This window comes from Aulonocara sp. 'chitande type north' Nkhata Bay, linkage group LG1 (assembly GCF_057382095.1).
Source record: "Aulonocara sp. 'chitande type north' Nkhata Bay isolate Kocher_YH1m ecotype deep benthic linkage group LG1, A_spYH_male_GT1.1, whole genome shotgun sequence".
NCBI lineage: Eukaryota > Metazoa > Chordata > Actinopteri > Cichliformes > Cichlidae > Aulonocara > Aulonocara sp. 'chitande type north' Nkhata Bay.
The window spans coordinates 19,873,451-19,891,759 of record NC_141344.1 but is presented as its reverse complement, the minus strand read 5'-3'; the positions used below and the strand labels follow the sequence as shown (position 1 = coordinate 19,891,759).

The window sequence follows — 18,309 nt, the reverse complement described above, 5'->3', positions numbered from 1 at the left end:
CGACCACTAGTATATTTTTATACTAATAAACATGCAGCATCCCCATCAACAATATGTGACATGATACATTTTAGTCATTCTGACAGAGCCTTGGCTAGTTTTAAGGCGATGTCTTACTGGTAAATCTTTTCCAAAGCAGTGATGGTATTAAGCTGCTATTAAGCTCCTTTATGCACCTTGACTTTGCGCCAATCTTTATATTTAACCCAAGTCAGGTCGGATGTGAGCTAGACACACTTGTGCCAAATGTTGGGGTGTTTAATAGATGCTTTTTTTTTTTACTACAATATGACCTCTGCCTGTTTTTCCTTTTTTAACTAAAGGGTGGTTAACTGATGGTATAAGTGGTGCGACGTAGTAGCTGTGTTTAATGTTTAAATGTTGCAAGTTTGCCATTTAGCAATGGTCAGTAAAAGCACATAGGTGTGTTTTAATGTGCGGTGGCATCCAGATATGAGTATTATACACAAGTTGCAGAGGCAAAATGAACAGCTGTACAACTGCAGTTAAAAATGTTAAACCTTTAGCTCTTCCTTCTCAAAGGATTTCAAACTTTCTCAGTATTGAGAACTTTTTCACATCTGGTGAAGTAGCCCTTTACAAACTCATGACTGTATTTTTGAGAGGCTACTAAAATAAGCTGCTTGTTTTAATGTTAAACATTAATGTTTATTCTATACATTTCTACATGATGTTCTTTTATCCTGCTGTCTGAAACTGAATCTGTATTATCGTTGTTTCCCAGAAAGCTGGCAGTTCAAAGAACAAGGGTAACTTGTTTATTTGAAAATATAATGTCAGTATTTCGTATCCCCTAAGACCTTTAACCCCACATTACCTAACACTTTTTTCCCCTCTATATTGTGTCATTATTTCATGCATTTAGAGTTGTATCACACATTACTGGAAGTAAAAGCAAATCCAACAGGTACTCAGTGGCACTGAAATTTCGCTAATTCCATGCAAACTCCATGCATCAACAAGTTCAGCAAGTTTACTTGACCAACTACACAAGTGGTCGTAAAGTTTGGCTTCTCTGCACATTTGATGAATACCAAAAGCCATCATTGTTGCTGTATAGTTGTAGGGTCTTTCTGCACCATTTCTATAACAAAACTGCCTCTTTTGAAGGAAAATTAATTTTAAAAAAATATCTGAGCTTCAGGTTTACTTAATAAGTTAAAAAATAAAGATGATTTATATGGCAATAGATGCTGAGACAGCGATATGTACACATGCATGATGGATATATAATGTCAGGCAGAACACGGGTTGGGGTCATAAAGCTTCGAATGGCCCCCACAGAAACACAGGCTGGTAGTGCACCTCTCAAAGACACCCTGGAAATCCGTCTTAATAAAAGCTCCTCAGTGTCCTTTTGTGATCCTGCAGTGTATTATCAATACACTGCAGTTAAGTGTTGCAATTAGACCAGCCTTTTTCATGCAAATCAATTTGACAGCACAACAATCAGTTAGTTATGCTAGCCCCTGCTCTCTCATTCTCAACTCTCTCCTTCACTCCCTTGGCCTCTCCCTCCCTTCCACCTCATTTTCTCAGGCATTTGCAGAGGTTGCCACATTTGCATTATTTATCATAAAAGGATAGAATATGCATAACTCAAGGCAAGAGTGTGGTTATTAGTACCGTATAACAAATGTTCAATACAAATTGCTGCCATTTGCCTCACTCTTGCTGAAATGCATTCCCAAAAATGTAACAGGATAATACTGCATTTTAGCTAATCAACCATGGGGCATGTTGAACATTCAAAGCCAAGTAAACAGGTCTACGTTCTGCAGTGTTCACGGGCTACATATTGCATTCCCACCTCCTCTGTGTGTGGAGACCTGATAGTAATTTACCAAAATCATGCCACTTGACAGTTGCCACTAGTCTCTAGCCTTGACAGGATTTTAGCCTGAAACAAAATTCAAATAAACACACACAACTAAATTGCATGACTAATCATCACAAATATGTGTGTCTGAGACCTCTTGAGCAGCAGCTTCCACATACAACCATTATGATTCATGTGCTTTTGGAACGATGGTCACTGAGAATATTAATAGATACCATTTACTCATAGGAGGAGTCCCATCAAAGTCCTGCGTGGAGTTGTCCTGGTATGATCAATGGATGTGCTTTTATTACCATTAAGGAATCATTTACAAGGCAAATACGAAAACAAGTTTTGAATTATGATTACTTAATCAAACACTGAATCTGGAGTTTGAGTTATGTACAAGCTTTAAATCTGTGTTTGTGACAGCTTGCAGATTTTATTCTTTGTGTAGCGGTGTTCATAGTAGGATAAAAGTCTATATGAGCGTATCTGTTCCACATACCCAATATACTGAGCGTGTGTATGTGTGTGTGTGTTCACAAGGTCTTTTAGTCTCATTAACATGCCAGCCTACTATAAAAAATGATCTAAATTCATCTCTTCATCAAAGTTCTTAGTTAAGTACAGAGGCAAGATGGTGAGACAGTCTGGTAAAATCAGAAGGAAATAACTGCATGTGATCTTTTTTCTAAGGGTCAAATAAATTAAATCTGACAGAAAAAATATCGAGGGAGAATTTAAAAGAGATTAAAAAAATGGAGCTGTGGGCGAGAGATGAGAAAGAGAGCATGCGTCTGTGTGTGACAGAGAGAGAGAGAGAGCGAGAGAGAAACTCAGGAACTGCAGGATGGTCTGTATGCCTTTAAACTGAAGTCTCAATCTTACGTAGTTTTGTTCCTTAAAAGGAAATCAGAGGACTTAGCTGAGGCATTGCCTTCAAAGTCATGAATAAACATTGAACTGCCTTTCTGTGCATACATCATACATCACAAGATGACACTACCTAATGGAGGAGGAATCCTTGCCCTCCAACACATGAATAGGCAGTGAAATTACCCACATGCCGCAGCCGCATGGTTCTAAAATGGACCGCTAAGGGAGAGAAAGGAAGGGGCTAATGGGAAGAAAGGAGGACTAGTGAGAAAAGAATCTCTCAGTAAAGTGGATCCCTGTAATAACCACTTTCTCTCTGCTCTGATAGACCCATGTTAAATGCAGGGGGGGAAAAGTCATATATACTGCAATAATCATTCATAATTACAATGAAAATTGACTCTTTCTGTTAGTCTCCAAGGGCAGTTTCTTAATTCTTGGAAACTACTTGCCACTTGTGAGACCCTTCCTATCATTTCTAAAAGTGTCGATTTTAATAGCATATTAAGTGGAGGTTTCTATTTAAGAGCAGACTATTAACAAAGTTACAGTGAGGCTTTTATGCTATTACTTATTATGCATATATATCTGAAGCCAAAAATCTTTATGTTCTTTACAAACCATAGACTGTATGTGAAGGATGGAAATAGTGCACAGGTCAGAAAAGTTAAAGCTGCATTCTTTCTACTGGCCAGCAAGGAACAAATTCTCTAGTTATACATAGAGTTTATTTGTAAAAGAGATAAACATGGTTGTGTTGTTTAAACAATGCTTAATTGGTAATAAGAAGCTTAAAGTGTGCTACCGTTACACCACCAGCAGCATCTTTAACCATTGATACAGAGCAGGATGGATCTATGCTTTTATGTTTTTTTAACCTAATTCTGACCCCACCATCCAAATGTTGCAGCATACCTTCTGCATACCTTGGTTGCAACAAGTAGTTACCTCAGTTACTGCCCACTTATCTACTTGAAGCACTCTGGCAGTTCTCCTCATATCTTTGGCATCAACAAGGGATTTTTGATGCTAACTGTATAATTTCTTTTTCAGATAACTCTATAAACTCTAGAGATGGTTGTTTGGGAAAACCCCAGTAGATCAGCATTTTCTGAAAAATGCACATCTGGCACCAACAACCACACCACAATCAAATACTCCTAAATCATCTTTCCTCTCCATTCTAATTGGTTTAAAGTTTAGCTGGTCCTCTTGACCACATCTACATGTCTAAATGCACAGACCGGCTGCCAAGTGACTGGCCAATTAGAGCTTTGCATTAATAAGGAGTTGAACAGATATACCTAATAAATGTGTCCAGCAAGTGTATATATTAGATATTGCATATTAAGTCCGCATATGTATGAGGGCCAAAAGCTCAGGCTTCACACTCTAATGCTTATTTTCTGACAGTTAATTCTACCCTTGGATTTGTTATGATGTCATAGGGTGGGAGCATCCTTAATGTGGTCAAGAATACATATTCCAACGAGGTAATTAGCCTCACCCACCTACTGTTTAAACCTTCTGTTTGCAAGGGACAGCCAATCAGAGAAAAGTTGGCTTAAAGTGAGAGTGGCAAAATCCAAAAATCAAAATAGGGACCTAAAATTAAGCAAAATAGTCCCCCTTTTTGTATGTGAAATATGTTTATTAGTATATATTTACCGGTGTGGCTTGGTGCAAAAAGTGAAACTGCTGTGAGACAATAGACCAGCTGCAGAAAATGTCATCCACTAGCTTATAATGGAGGCCAATTGATAAGACCTGGTGCCAAACCCAGAGTGTAAGGTGCAAGTCAAAGTGCTACATCTGGTGAAGAGGGCAATGGCAGACTGCACCAGGGAATAAATCAGAAACAATTGTTCTGCAAATCTATTTTAGTACTTCAATCTGCTTTAAAACTATTACATTATTTTACTCCTTATGAACCAACAACAACAGTCAGAAAAACAGAAAATATTGCTAAACTTATAACAAAAGACCACACAGGCAAATGTCTAGTTAAATCTTGCGTTGATCAATGAATAATTTGTGATAAGGGTATGAAGAAAAGACTCCTCAGCTTGAACTCCTGTATGTCCTCCATTTCCTATCTGCAAGCGTGGGTGCATCAACCACAGAGACCCTAAGGCAACTATGCACAAGACATTTCCACAGAGGATCACTTTGAGAATATCCATCAGGCTGAGATACTAATTAGTGTGAGTCCATGTATGCATGTGAGTGCATGACTGTGCATGCGCATGTTGGAGCAGAGAGATGTACACCTAGCCAGGAGTGAGAGCAATGTTGTGCAGCCGAGTGCAGTAATTTCTTTGATCATTTTTAATGGCCATTCTTTCATGTGAGGCTGCTGCTCACACACAGCTCACTGCAGGTGTCATCTCATTCCTTCAGTTGTGGGATTAGTATGCAGCAGGCAATAAAAAGCCAGGCCATTACACTGTGCAGCACACATACATAATCTCAACACAGTGGGATCATTACCTTTTCAAAGGATTATATCAGCTCACAGTCTACAGAGAGAAACAAAGAAAGCGACAGAAGCTGAGCAGAAGAGGAAAAGGAACCAAAACGAGACATAAAAAAGAAGCAGCAAAAGAGGCAGACGCAGTTACAGAATGCTCTATCAGTCAGCAATGCAATTAATGGAGGATGGACAGGAAGGTAGAGAATGATGGTTCAGTCTTCTATTTAGGGTTTGCTAGCTGAATTCAGACAGAGTTCCCTCTTATATTCTGAAATGAAGTCAAATATTCTCACCTCAACCATTCTACGGTATTCAGCAGACAAATTATTATTTGCAATGTACCATATCCTGTGCCAACTTTGTTTTCTTATTTCACATACTGTATGCTTACACTGTGCCAAAAAACACCAGAGAGGTTCTGACTGTAAAGATTCTTCGGCAGTCCATCACAAGGAAAACAATCCAACCAGGTCTGTGTAGCAAGTACGATCAGACCAATGCACTGCCAATATCCTTGCCATATAGTCCCACACATAATCAATCGAATACACCCAACACCAATAACTCATGGGGAGTATTTACCCATTCAGGTCAAAGAACCACCCTACCCTCATCCCTACTGTGCCTTTCACAAAATCCTGAACAACTATAAGCGAAACAGACAGGTAAAGGTTTGTAACAAGTACTAAAAGCCATTTTTATGATATGTGAATCTGTATAAACCAGCATGTTGTTTTATTATTAATAGTTCTCAGGAGGATCTGCTAGCTGAGAAAGACTGTTGGCTCATCTCATCCACCCTCATACTGTATCTCCCATGGTGGTATGAACCTGGTGCAATTTACGCAGTTTTTATGTATTCATTTAACTCCTATAACCTGCTCTCCATTCAGCCCAAAGCCTTTCATCCAGAGAAAGGGTTTAATGTATAGTATGTCTACATGACGGTATGCAGTCCGATGCCGAATGCTGTATCCAGTGCACTTTTAAATAATGAAACGTACTCAATAATTCAAGGGCTGCACAACAGTATATCACAATCCTAAACGATACCAAATAATTCAAATGATTTATAACTAGATCATAAATCACGGTTTCAAAGATAAAAAAAAGTTTCTATTGAACAACATTAATTTCTCTGTATTAACAAAATATTAAATAGGAATGTGTAATTTATACTGCCAAGTACTTGCTCTTTGCTCTGATGCATTTGTGGTCAATACATATGACTTCTATGTCAATGAGTATGCAGCATTTTCCAAAAAGTTGGGATTCTGTGTAAAATGTAAACAAAGAAAAGCACAGCAAATAATTTTAAAAAGTTAGGACATTTCTATTACAAATTCAGTCTGTTTCAGAGCCCATAATTGCTGACAATGATTTTAAGAAATGTTCATGTGCCCATGCATTAATATGCTCTACAGAATTAGATCCGTTTTCCATACAGTAGCAAATGAAGATGTGAAAAAAAAAATAAAAAATAGCCATTCAGTTGGTTTTCAGCCGTGACCCGTGCACACAGAGATTTCTCTGAGTCTTTTGCTAATTTTATGTGCCACACATGATGAAATCCCTAAAATCTTGGTAGTTTTACAATTAAAGCTGTTACTCATTGCTCAAATGCTAACCAGTACAGTCTTTTGTTGTCCTTGTTCCAGTGTTTTTGAAACATGTTTCTGGTCACATCTCTGTACTATTTTCAATTAAATGTAAGTTTTAAACGATCTGCAACTTACTGCATTCTGTTTTTATTTAGAGTTTCCATTGTTGCCATCTTTATGTTTCAAAACTGGACGTGCTGAGAAGAGGTGGGTCAATCAAAACAGAGTTAATTATTAATTCACTTTGACCTGAATTGTTCAGAGATGTCAAATCAGACTGCTGTTTTGCCACAACTTTCTACATGACCAGATGTCTTTATGCAACTACATGTATCGCCCCCAGTGGCCGTTAAAAAGAATGCATGTTTAAAGCATTTTAAACCATTACATTTGTTTCACTTTTTTAGACGCAGAAGCAATGTCCATCTTTTATACTGTTTACAACTTCTACCCAGTGTTACTTCAGTTCCGCCTGGCTGTAAACGGTAACATTTTAGCGAGGACTTGTGGAGTTTGTGCCAGCATCTTGCTTAGTTCTGGAATGATGAAGTAAACACTGTAGCAAATTTCAGGGGTAGATAATAATGATGGATTACAAAAAGAAAATCCACTGTTAAAATTTTTACATTCTCCAATCTTTCATTAGTCTTTACTCCACAAGAAGGCAAAACTTAGTACAATAATTAGCTGACTCCAGGGACATAAATACTATAATTCTTCCAGTTTTACATTACAGCAGAGCTGCTAAGCCCTGGTATATGTAAGTAAGCCCATTAATCACCAAGAATCTGATAATATCAATTATTTCAGTAAACAAGGAAGTCCAGTTCAAGGCCTCACCCTCCACTCAATCCTTGCATTAAATCACCACACAGATGGATTTAGTAGCTAATTGGAGTAAAATGGAGCTTTGTGAGGGATAATTGAGGATTTCTTTACCATGTGTAGTAGTGTCTGTAAGTACACAGTCGATTTACAAGAGGAATGGGGTGTGTGAATCTTCACAACTGTTAATCGCACTACATGAATAATAGCATTACAGTTTTTTTTAATGACCAAATATATTTAAAACAAACAAACAACACAGTTAAACATAAAGGAAAACATTCATATTTTTTAGTCAATATCGCTTCATTTTGGTTTTTATGCTTTTTTAGCATCTTCTAATATACATTATCAGTACTGTACAGGACAAACACGGTCATGCCATGATTTTTGGTGGCCTTTAGATAATCTGAACCATCTCCCGCTCCTCACCACTGCCCTATTTCTAAGTGAAAGTGAATTATTTGAAGTAAAAACATCTCCAAGAAATGTCTGACAGGCCTTCTGATTCTCTGGGTGAATAAGGGAAGGCTCCCACTGGTCTGATAAAAGGCTTGGGTTTCTACAGCAAATGATGCCTTTCTCCCGACTTATGCCTACACTCTGCTTTTAATTGGCCTCTTCTGTAGCTGCGAACCCTAATGACTTTGTTCCGGGATTAAAAGCCTCAGAGTGTTCAGGCAAGGCAAGGGTCCTAACCTTTTCTTGCCTGTTTCATCTCTCCTGTTTCAACACTTCCTTGCCCATATTTCTCTTATAAATTCCATCTACAGCCACAAATTCTTTATTTTCCCCCCTTTTTATTTCTACTGTTTGACTGTCTATTTCAATACACTATCCCTGTCCCTGTGAACTCTACTCAGTGCTTCTAGGAAGGCTTGATGAGCCAAGTACTGGAATATAATTTAATGCACTATAATGAAAATGCTGTCAAACATGATACGATAACATCGTGCCATTTGCATACGTTATGTAATGTGATGTTTCATTCACTAATCGAGTTTGATTCTGCAAATACAGAAAATTTAACATAGGCATAAAAATACAGGAGGATCTTCTTGAGAATAGCAACCTACTTAAATTACTACTTAAACAGAGTAGAAGGAATTTCTTAATACTAGGCAGCTTAAGTTCCAAAAACACAAGTTTGTCTAAGCATGGAATCAGTAACAGTGAAAGAAGACTATTTTTTATACCCATCTTGTATGGTTTAAAACATATTTAGGTTTGATGTACATTTGCGATTCACTCATTCCTTATTCCAGGATGGCTGTCAATCCCCTGCTACCCCACCACTACCCAATTCACCTCTCTCCTAGATGCCCAGACAAGGCCAGTGCTGAATGATAGAGTAATCGATGTGAGGCCTAATCACCCAGCTTAACTCTAATACCCTGGACTGGTCCACATCATTATCATATCAGCCTCCACACATTTCGAGGTGACATGGTTGGCAAAAGATTAAGGACAATCTTGTAAAGAGGCACCGCACTTTTCAATGTGCTGACCAACCACAAGAGGCCTTGGGAAACTGGAAGGAATATGAAGGAACTGAAGGTAAAAATAGCGATAACGACCAAAAACACAGACCCATAAAAGGACCTCTGGTCTGTTTGAGGCTGCCAAACCGATATGAGAAAATCATCTATGTGGAAAATCAAGCAGGGACGGTATCTCTATCAGAGGCACTTGTCCGTACAGCAAAGACAGTTACTGAATGCCTAAGATAAAGAGTTTGTGTAATTAAGCCAGAGGAAGTTGCAGAAACTATCTATTAATTACTTTGCACAAATTGTACAAAATGGTAACCAACAGTAAATAAGGACAGAAGAACAAACAAGTCTGCAGTTCATCCTGGGAACTCTGGACATCTGAATGAGATGATATGTTTAGGTATCCACTGTTAACAATTCCTCAAAATATTAACCCCAATGACAACTGACAGTAAAACATAAAAACATTCAAAACAATCTGAATTATTCTGGTTAGGCAGAGATGTCTGATCATAAATCATCTGTATAAACTGTCAGCTTGTCTTAAAACAATGCCAGAATTAAGCAACCTTATGCATATCTCATTCAGTTAGTACAGTCCTATTGTACGGCTTGGCTACCAAATAGAATATCGCTTTGTGTGTTTTTCTGTATAATGAAGTTTGAATTTCATAGGAAAATAGGAACAGAAAAAGCCTAATTTAAGTAAAAGGACAAAAGAATCTCTTTGAATTTTATATCAAAGACAAAAGTAGAGGAAAACATTAACAAATCAGACACAACTGCAAAACCTTAATGCCTACTTAAACTGACACAAAATCACTCAGTTTGCTTTTATCAACGTTGAAAATAAGCACATTTCCTAAAATCCTGAAGGGATGACTAAAAGGCTTTATTCACAGCCCATCTATTGCTTAGATTTAAAATATACTTCCGTTTCTATGTTGGCAATCAAGGAAAACACACAAGTCAATGCATGATATCACTTTTACAAACTATCTACAGATATAACTCAAAGTGTTGGTCCATCACAAATAACAATCTGGATGTTTTTTTGATTAAAAGTTAGTAAAGCAAACCACATTAAACTAAAAGCTTTAAAATTAATGTCTGTCTCTCCCTCTAGCCCAGTAAAGTGCGTAACACAGAGCTACCACTCCCCATCATCATAAATGTTTAAGATGGCTAACAAGTGTGGTGTCAACAGCTCCCAAGATAATCAGTGTGTCAATCAATGACGGGTGTGAGGCCAGCTTTTAGAGGGTCTCTATGGTGGCCGCTTAGAGCATGCTCAGTTTAACAGCAGCAGTGGGAGAAAGTAAACACAGTAGAATATAGAGTTGACGATTGACTCCCTGATCAATGCCATTGATCAAGTAGTCCGCAGATTCTCTACTTCTTTGTGTAGGCTGCTCATATTACTGTTTGTCATCCCGCTATCAGGCTTCGAGCTCAGGATCACAGCAACTTCCTAATCAGTCACTACCAAAATGCAACCACCACACTAGAGGGAGACAAAGAGGAGGGTCAAAACTAGGTTTATGCTTAGCTTAGAGATCCTGGCAAAGATATATTAAAATAAAGCACGCATGCACACACACACAGGAATACAAACATAACACACCTATCGACTGTGTCAGTTGCTTTTTGTCTTTATTTTTTCCAATTTTGGCATTTTAGCATTATATTGACATTTATTCTTGATTATTTATTCTTTAAAAAAAAGAAAAAACCTTCAGATTAGAGCTATATCTCTGCTCTGATTAGATCTCAGCACTAATTAATTTATTTTTTATTTTAAAGCTAAATGTTTTGCTTTATTTTCCTTAGACGATGGTGGAGACCAAAACAGAGCTAAGCAAATTAAAGTAAAGAAAACACTTCAGAGAAAGAACACTTGCTCAAATTAAAGTAACTAAACTAGTATCTGCAACAATCAGCTAGAAATTCAAGATATCAAATCGATAAATAGTCAATGTTATTTGATTTTATCTATCTCATTACATATCTCAATTCATGTTGTCTTCTGAAACTTTGGGTGTTTAATAGCATTGTAAACTAGTAAGTCCAAATATGTTATGAAACATCTACAGGCACACTAAAGCATGCTCTCTCAACATTGTGATGCCTGACACCAGTCTCGTGGCTATGTCCTGTCTAGTTGGTGCTGTTTTGCACTCCACCAAAGTAAAGCTACATCAATAGACAGCCAGCTTTAATGATTTATTGACTGGTAAATATACCATGTAATGAATCTGAACAAAAGACCAACAATTTATAGCTACAGTGACATAATAACAGTCACATTCTGCTACACCTACACAGTTTTGAAAAACACTTATGACATTGATAATTCCTATGCAGGATTTTGTTATCTGCAAAACATATTTATCATTCAAGTGTTAAATTAAGTTACAAAAAAGAAAGAAAATGACTCTTTTGATAACGAGATGGAAAATTGTCACAAATGCTCCAACTGTGAGAGGTATTTGCTTTACAAAGCATCTCTAAAGGGGTGGACAAGCATACTGACAATTGGTAAAACTTAAACAACATGGCAAACTTGTTGGTTTAATTCTGCCTTAATGACAGGCTTAATCTAACACATTAAGCATTGCACATGAATAGTTTCTGGCAGTATTCACTCTGAAATGTCAGCCTTACATAAAATGAAAGAAACCTCACAATACAAAGCTAAACTCCCCCTTGATATACAGATGAGGATAAAATTATTAGCCTTCCTATAAGATGTAAGTTTTTGTTTAAGTGCTTTTTTAATAGAGCAAGTAACACAGCATTTCTAAACATACCAGTTTTCTTAAGAAAACATAAGTTATTTCAATTTGCACAAAATAACAATTTCCTTAAAAAAAAAAAAAATATATATATATATATATATATATATATATATATATATATATATATATATATATATATATATATATATATATATATATATATATATATATATATATATATAAGACCAGCGTCAATATTATTAGCTCCCTAAAAAAAAAAACAACGACCTTTTTTGAAGCCACAGCACAAATCACTGCTGTGCAAGGTTGTGCTTTAACTTTGTAATGATCAAAGCTTGTAAAATAAAGTTAAAAAAATTTAGGGTTATCTTCCAATTTGCACACAGTGTTAAAACCTCAGGAAGGTTTTGAGCTATCACTTAAGCAAAAATCAGGCCAAAAAAAAAAAAAAGATATCAGTTTATACTTTTCTGGATGCTCACAAAGCAGGAGATGGATATACAAAGTTAGCACAGCATTCCCAAGTGTCCAGAACTGGAAAGACACCTTGTCAAACAGAAGTATGCTATTAACAACCTGGAGAAAGGTTATGCATACTGGAAGCACGTCCTCTGGTCAGATGAGATGAAACTAGAGCTCTTTGGCAATAAAGACACCGATTATGTTTGGAGAAAGAAGGGAGAGTTGGATAACCCAAAACACACCGTCCACACTGTAAAGCATGGTGCTGGGATTATTATGCTGTGGGATGTTTCAGTGTATCTGTGAAAGGGGAATCTCGTCAATGTGGAAGCAATTATGAAGAAGAAGGATATGTGAAGATTTTCAAAGAAATCCTCAAGCAGCCAGCAGCAAAACTGGGTCGACCCCAAATATATCCTGTTCCTGATGAAGAACTACCTCCAGAAGACCACAGTGAAAGTTACTGACTGGCCTGCACAAAGTCATGAGTTGAATTTCATCAAAAATATGTGTGGTGAACTGAAGACCAAGGTCCATGCCAGAATATCCTAAAATCTGGAGAAGCTTGAGAGATTCACCAAAGAAGAATGAGCTAGGACTGCTCAGGAGACGTTTGTGAGACTTGTTGAAAACTACAACAAATGACTCCAGGCTGTTATCCAGCATGAAGGATACACAATTGACTATTAGCATCATAGTGGCTAATAATTTTGATCCCTAGTAGTTTTTGGTTTTGTGAAATAAGTTTGTTTCTGTGCAGTGAAAGTGAAATAATGTTAACATCCAAAATAAATAAAATAACATGGCTATCTTTGTGTCTGCAATGTAGGTTAGTACATATTAGGCTCTCAAGCAGAGACACAATGACCACTTCTATTTCTTGCCATCAATTGAGCTAGTAAGTGGCAGTGAGGACAAAGAGAGAGTGACACATGCAGAAGCATGTTAGCTTTTTAAATATTCTAAAAAACCTCCAATCCAGCTGTAAACAACTTGACCAGGCAAATCAATCCAAGCCAAAAATACTGAAAACCAATCATACAGTCCTCATATAATCCTATAATCTAATGCCTATTACTAGCCAGTCAACTAGATCCACAACAGTGGGTTTCTACACAGACACACAGTTCCATCAATTCTACATTGATGATGAATTTTTATTCTTGCTCTTTTCTCAATGCATCCATTTCAGATGAGATGAAAAAGTAATATTCCAGCAATAAAGCTTGATTTACATCCCCTTCACTGTTCTCCCTCTTCCTTTTTTATTTGATCATTTAGCCAGGATCATATAACTGTATATCAGACACAAATGAAATCAGGTCTCATGCACATTAAGGCCATGTCTTTCTGCAGCTAACATCCCCTCCAACCCAACTCCCCAGCTCCACAGCAAGGCAGGGGCAGAGTCCCATTCATTTTCAGGCCCATTTCCTCCTATGATTAGGCGATCAATCAATCTCAGCATTCAATCTCATCAGGCAGACGGGATTATCTGCCCATCTTCCCCTCTGCCTCTTTCAACTTACTCCATCCCACACACACAGCAGCACATTAACATCAGATCAAGTATCAAACAACACAAGCAGTCTACCACATCCTCTGACCACAAACGGACAGCTTCTCATCTTAGCCGTCTCTGGCTGTCCTCAAAACATGTGCCAAAAAAAGAATTTAAAAAACAGAACAACAAACATAATGTTGAGCAAAGCTTTCGTTTTGGGATCAAATGTAATTACAGATTAAATTGCTTAATTTGATGATTACTTAACTCTACCAATTTATGACATAATCACAAGCGATCAGACCATCTTTACTCTCTCTCCCTCTGTACATTTATATATGAAGAAGTAATAATGAATAAAATGAAAACATAAATTTAAATTACTTTTTTTGCCATCACTAATATTTCATGTTTCTATTCCCCCCCCCCCCCCATAAGCACTTGGTAAAATGGACGTTTTCCTCACAGCTGAAAATATTTAATGAATTTTCCCTAATGGCAAAAAGCTTTTTGATGTAGCAATGCTTATTCGTAAAACAACACTGATGAAACTGTCATGCTTTCAAGAGACACTACCTTTTAGTAACCACGTGCTAGATTAATACATTTGAAAGGCAGCACTTTCTTCCATGCTCGTGCCCCTGTTTCTGGAGGCAGAATAACCCTCAAACCTAATTCAAAGCTACCATAGTAATACTGGCAAAAAAAAAAAGTCTGCAACAACCACAGTGTCACACTGACTTTGAGCAGCACTGTGGACAAGCACAGCATCCCAAACAAAACAGAAAGTACACATAGCTCCTTTGCAGCCTCAATTTCGTCACCTCAGCTTTATCTATGCACTGCATTATTTAGCAGAAATCGCAGTGAATGGCAGCAACTTCCTCTGCCTTTACTTGTTTATTTTGACAAAAGAACATTACACAATTGTATTTTTCCCACTTTTTATGAAATCTACCATCATTATTTCATTAATCTTGCAAAAAAAAAAAAGTCAACTTTCATTGTTATGTTTTTTGTTAAAGCGCTACCATTTTGCATTCTTATGCCAATCTTTGTTGCACAGGACTTTTTTAGGTTTTTTTTCTTTTTTTGCTGTTAGCACACACAACAACAAACCCAGCTGAGCCATTAAGGTTTCATCACCGTTGTAATAGAAATTTGTGTTAAAGCACAGAGCACTGAAAGTCTGGGTTTATGCTTTTCCAAATGAAAGCTGAGCTCAAATCTATATTACTCTCAAACTCTCAATCAATCATGTGTGAAGTCTATCTGTATTCCTGTGTGAGATTAACTGTGAAGTATCTACGTGGTTATTATGGTCAACATGCCAAAGACCATCCTGCACAAGATGTTGCTTTTTTTGATGGGGAGCTACTAAAATAGTGTTAGGATATCAGTGATGTTTACTGAATTAAAAAGAAACATCTCACACATGTGAACATTAATATTTGAAAATGCGAAACATATTTTTGTCAATAGCAGTCCTTACAGAGGCGTGAAAATGCTTAGGAATCTTTCTCTGGGCTCTCAACTGTCCCAAGAAGCTGAATCTGTTGCAATAAATGGCCTTAATAACATACTTTCGCCTCAGCCATTATTCTGCACGCCGTTGTTTTTAATTACATGCCGAGACCTTCTAAGAGCCACGCACACTCCAAGCTCACTTGGCATCCTCTTTACTGGCAACAATTAATCTAAGGTGTGGCACAGCTTTCCTGAAAACATCATAAACCAAACCACCAAACCTACAGTCTGAAAATCTGACAATTTATTTAGGTCTGCTTACATTCTTTTAAAAGTGTCCATGTAATTTCTACTAGCTTCTGGTTTAGACAAAGAAATCATTGTCATGAGCACATCTTAAATCAAGAAATGCGAAAGAAATGCAAAAGAACTAAAATCACATCCAAGTTATCCATGTAGAGCTTCCCAGTTTCTTATTGGTAGGTTTTAAAAGTTCAGTAGTGACATTGGTTAAAGTTCAAATTATCTGAATGTTTAGTATCGTGGTGACATAAGTGACATCTGAGTGGTGTTCAAGTGAAAGAATCACTGAATTAAAAAGCAAAGGCTCATCACCCACTATCATTATAAAGCTGCAGATGGAGATGCAGACAGCACAGTCTGATGTTGTTATTGTCTTCCGTGTGGGTGAGTGATAATAACCCAGGCTGGGGGTAAAGAAGAGGCTATATGGGGAAAAAAATCTGTTTGACTGCATCATATCCTCTTGCAGAGTAGCCTTGACCTACTGCCTGATTTTGATAGAGCTGCTGTCTATTTAATTCATATGGATACACTAACTTTCCCCAGAATGCCTTATCTCAGTGAGGACCAAGTAATATATTTGGGATTGGATTAGAGTGATCCCACTGAGAGAGTAAGGTATTCACAGGTGACAAGGTGTGCAGACCACCAAATTGATGAAAACAACAACACATCAGCACCTAACCTTGGAAAATTTAGGATGATTATAAGGAAGCATTAACTTTAGAAAACTAACTTTGCAATTCTATAAACCAACATGCCTGAAGTTACAAATGTCAATCAAAGACTGCCTATATCTTTACAATTATGCCTACATATGGAAACTGCCCTTTGAAATAGTAACAGGAAGAGCACAGGCTTCCAGGGATGCTTACTTATAAGTATTTGGTAGCTTTATAGTGAAGAGATGTTAATGTATTAGAGGTAAAATTTAATCAGGTATGGAGTTTACATTTGCAGACTTCAGACAAACTAGTTTCAGGTGGACCCGTCACTTAACAAAATGTCTCAAGTAAAGTTTAATCCATTAAAAATACCTTTATAAAAATAAACAAAATCAAAACACATGGCAATAAAATAACGTTTCTCATAAAACCTTTGATTAACCTGCAAAATACCTTCTTTGTATTGCAAGGTCAGTTGTATGTGTGGATTTTAAGTACAACTGCAAGCAGCCTAATAATATTGTTCACACCCACCACATGCTATCTCTGAGAAAGACCTTTTTAAGCATGTTTTTACATGTTTTGTCACTTTACAAATTTCAGATGAGTCCCTTGGCGACTGACTGGACCACCCCTCTTATTTCAACCTTTATCTACGTTTATCACCTTTGCTCACACATGCATTGTCTTTCTTCTACTTACTGTCATTCCTCTTCTCTCCACAGCATCCCTCCACTTCTCCAGGATATCTTCCACTAGCTTCCCACTCTCAATACAGATCAGTATATCGTTTGCAAACATCATAGTCCATGGAGACTCCTGTCTGGCCTCATTGGTCTCCCTGTCCATCCTTAAAAGGGGTTTTCATTTGGATTGAAGTAGCAGGGTAAATACCAAAAACTGCATTCAAAACAATTATTTTGTGCAGTTATTAGTTCATACACATTTGGATTACTTTTCCGCTGATCTCAATCATGTGCAAGATTAAATGTAGCTAGGTGTCTTTAGCTAGCTCATTCGTTCCATCTACCATTAGCTAATAAAGGTTTGCTAGCCCTACACTAGAGACAGAAAAAGCTACAGGCTACCACTTCCCTGTTTTCTTAAATTGAAAAGCCCGCTCCCTCCTCTCCCGCAGTGTTGTTTAGCTATATTTACAAATAAATTTGAGCACTGGGAGAAACAATTTGGCTAAAGAGAGAAAGACAAACAAACATACAAAACTTAGCCCGACTTACCCTGCACATGTTAGCCACATAGTTGCAATTGCCTTTGATTTAGATTAAAACTGTGATTGGGAGATGATTGGTGAATATGCAAATATAAAAACAGACGCAATATTTTTACCTGCTATTTGGTTAATGCAATTTATAATTTATATATTCTGTATTCAGTTATGAAGGCTCTAATTGTTGTTTGCGAGCTGCCGTTTAGATACTTGTATGTGCCCGGGGCTGTTGATGGGTCTGTATGCAATGATGGGCATAGCTGCGGGAAGTTTATTGTTTTTTTTGTTGATGAGTGAGTATAGGGGTGGGATTTAATAAGTTTTCTTCGTCCCACTCCTTTTTCAGGCAATTTTTGTTTTTTGTTTTGTGCATTTTATGTTCAATATAGGTATTTGTTGTGCCTGAAAATGAACAAATAAATGAATGAATGAATGCTTGTATGAGCCAACAGCGGAGAAAGTCGCTTTAGAGACAAGTTATCGCTAGCTTAGAGATACCCTTAAGTGATTGGTTGACACTTGTGGAGGTGGGCAGATGGATCCGAATATCGATAGCATCGATACCAACAGTATCGGATCCATACTAATGCAATTGGCTCAATATTTATTTATGTCAATATACAAGAAAAGTTGAAAGATTTTTATTTATTTATTTTTACTGTGTTAGCTAGTTATTGTAGATAGTGAAAGAGTCAACACTGTCTGGTTGGTGTTCATTAAAATGTATCGTACAGCACTATCCCTTAGTGATTCCCTAACCTCCAATGGCTCCAGTAGCAGAAATAATCTTTCATATATACAATACATGAA

At 37.2% G+C, this 18,309-nt stretch overlaps 1 protein-coding gene across 13 annotated transcripts in view; it reads right to left on the bottom strand.

Moving 5' to 3' along the window:
- LOC147338995 (uncharacterized) overlaps nt 1–17,724 on the bottom strand; it is a 137,685-nt gene extending 119,961 nt beyond the window's left edge. For all 13 annotated transcript variants that reach the window (XR_015128608.1, XM_086287446.1, XM_086287524.1 and 10 more), the window contains exons 1-2: nt 17,510–17,724; nt 16,974–17,121 (exon numbers count right to left, since the gene is read on the bottom strand). Coding sequence is in view for 8 of the 13 variants with exons in the window: in XM_086287446.1 (XP_086143572.1) it covers nt 16,974–17,121; nt 17,510–17,529 (168 nt within the window). In the remaining 5 variants the exon portion in view is untranslated. The remainder of the gene's footprint in view (nt 1–16,973; nt 17,122–17,509) is intronic.
- Between the last annotated feature and the right edge of the window lie 585 nt (nt 17,725–18,309).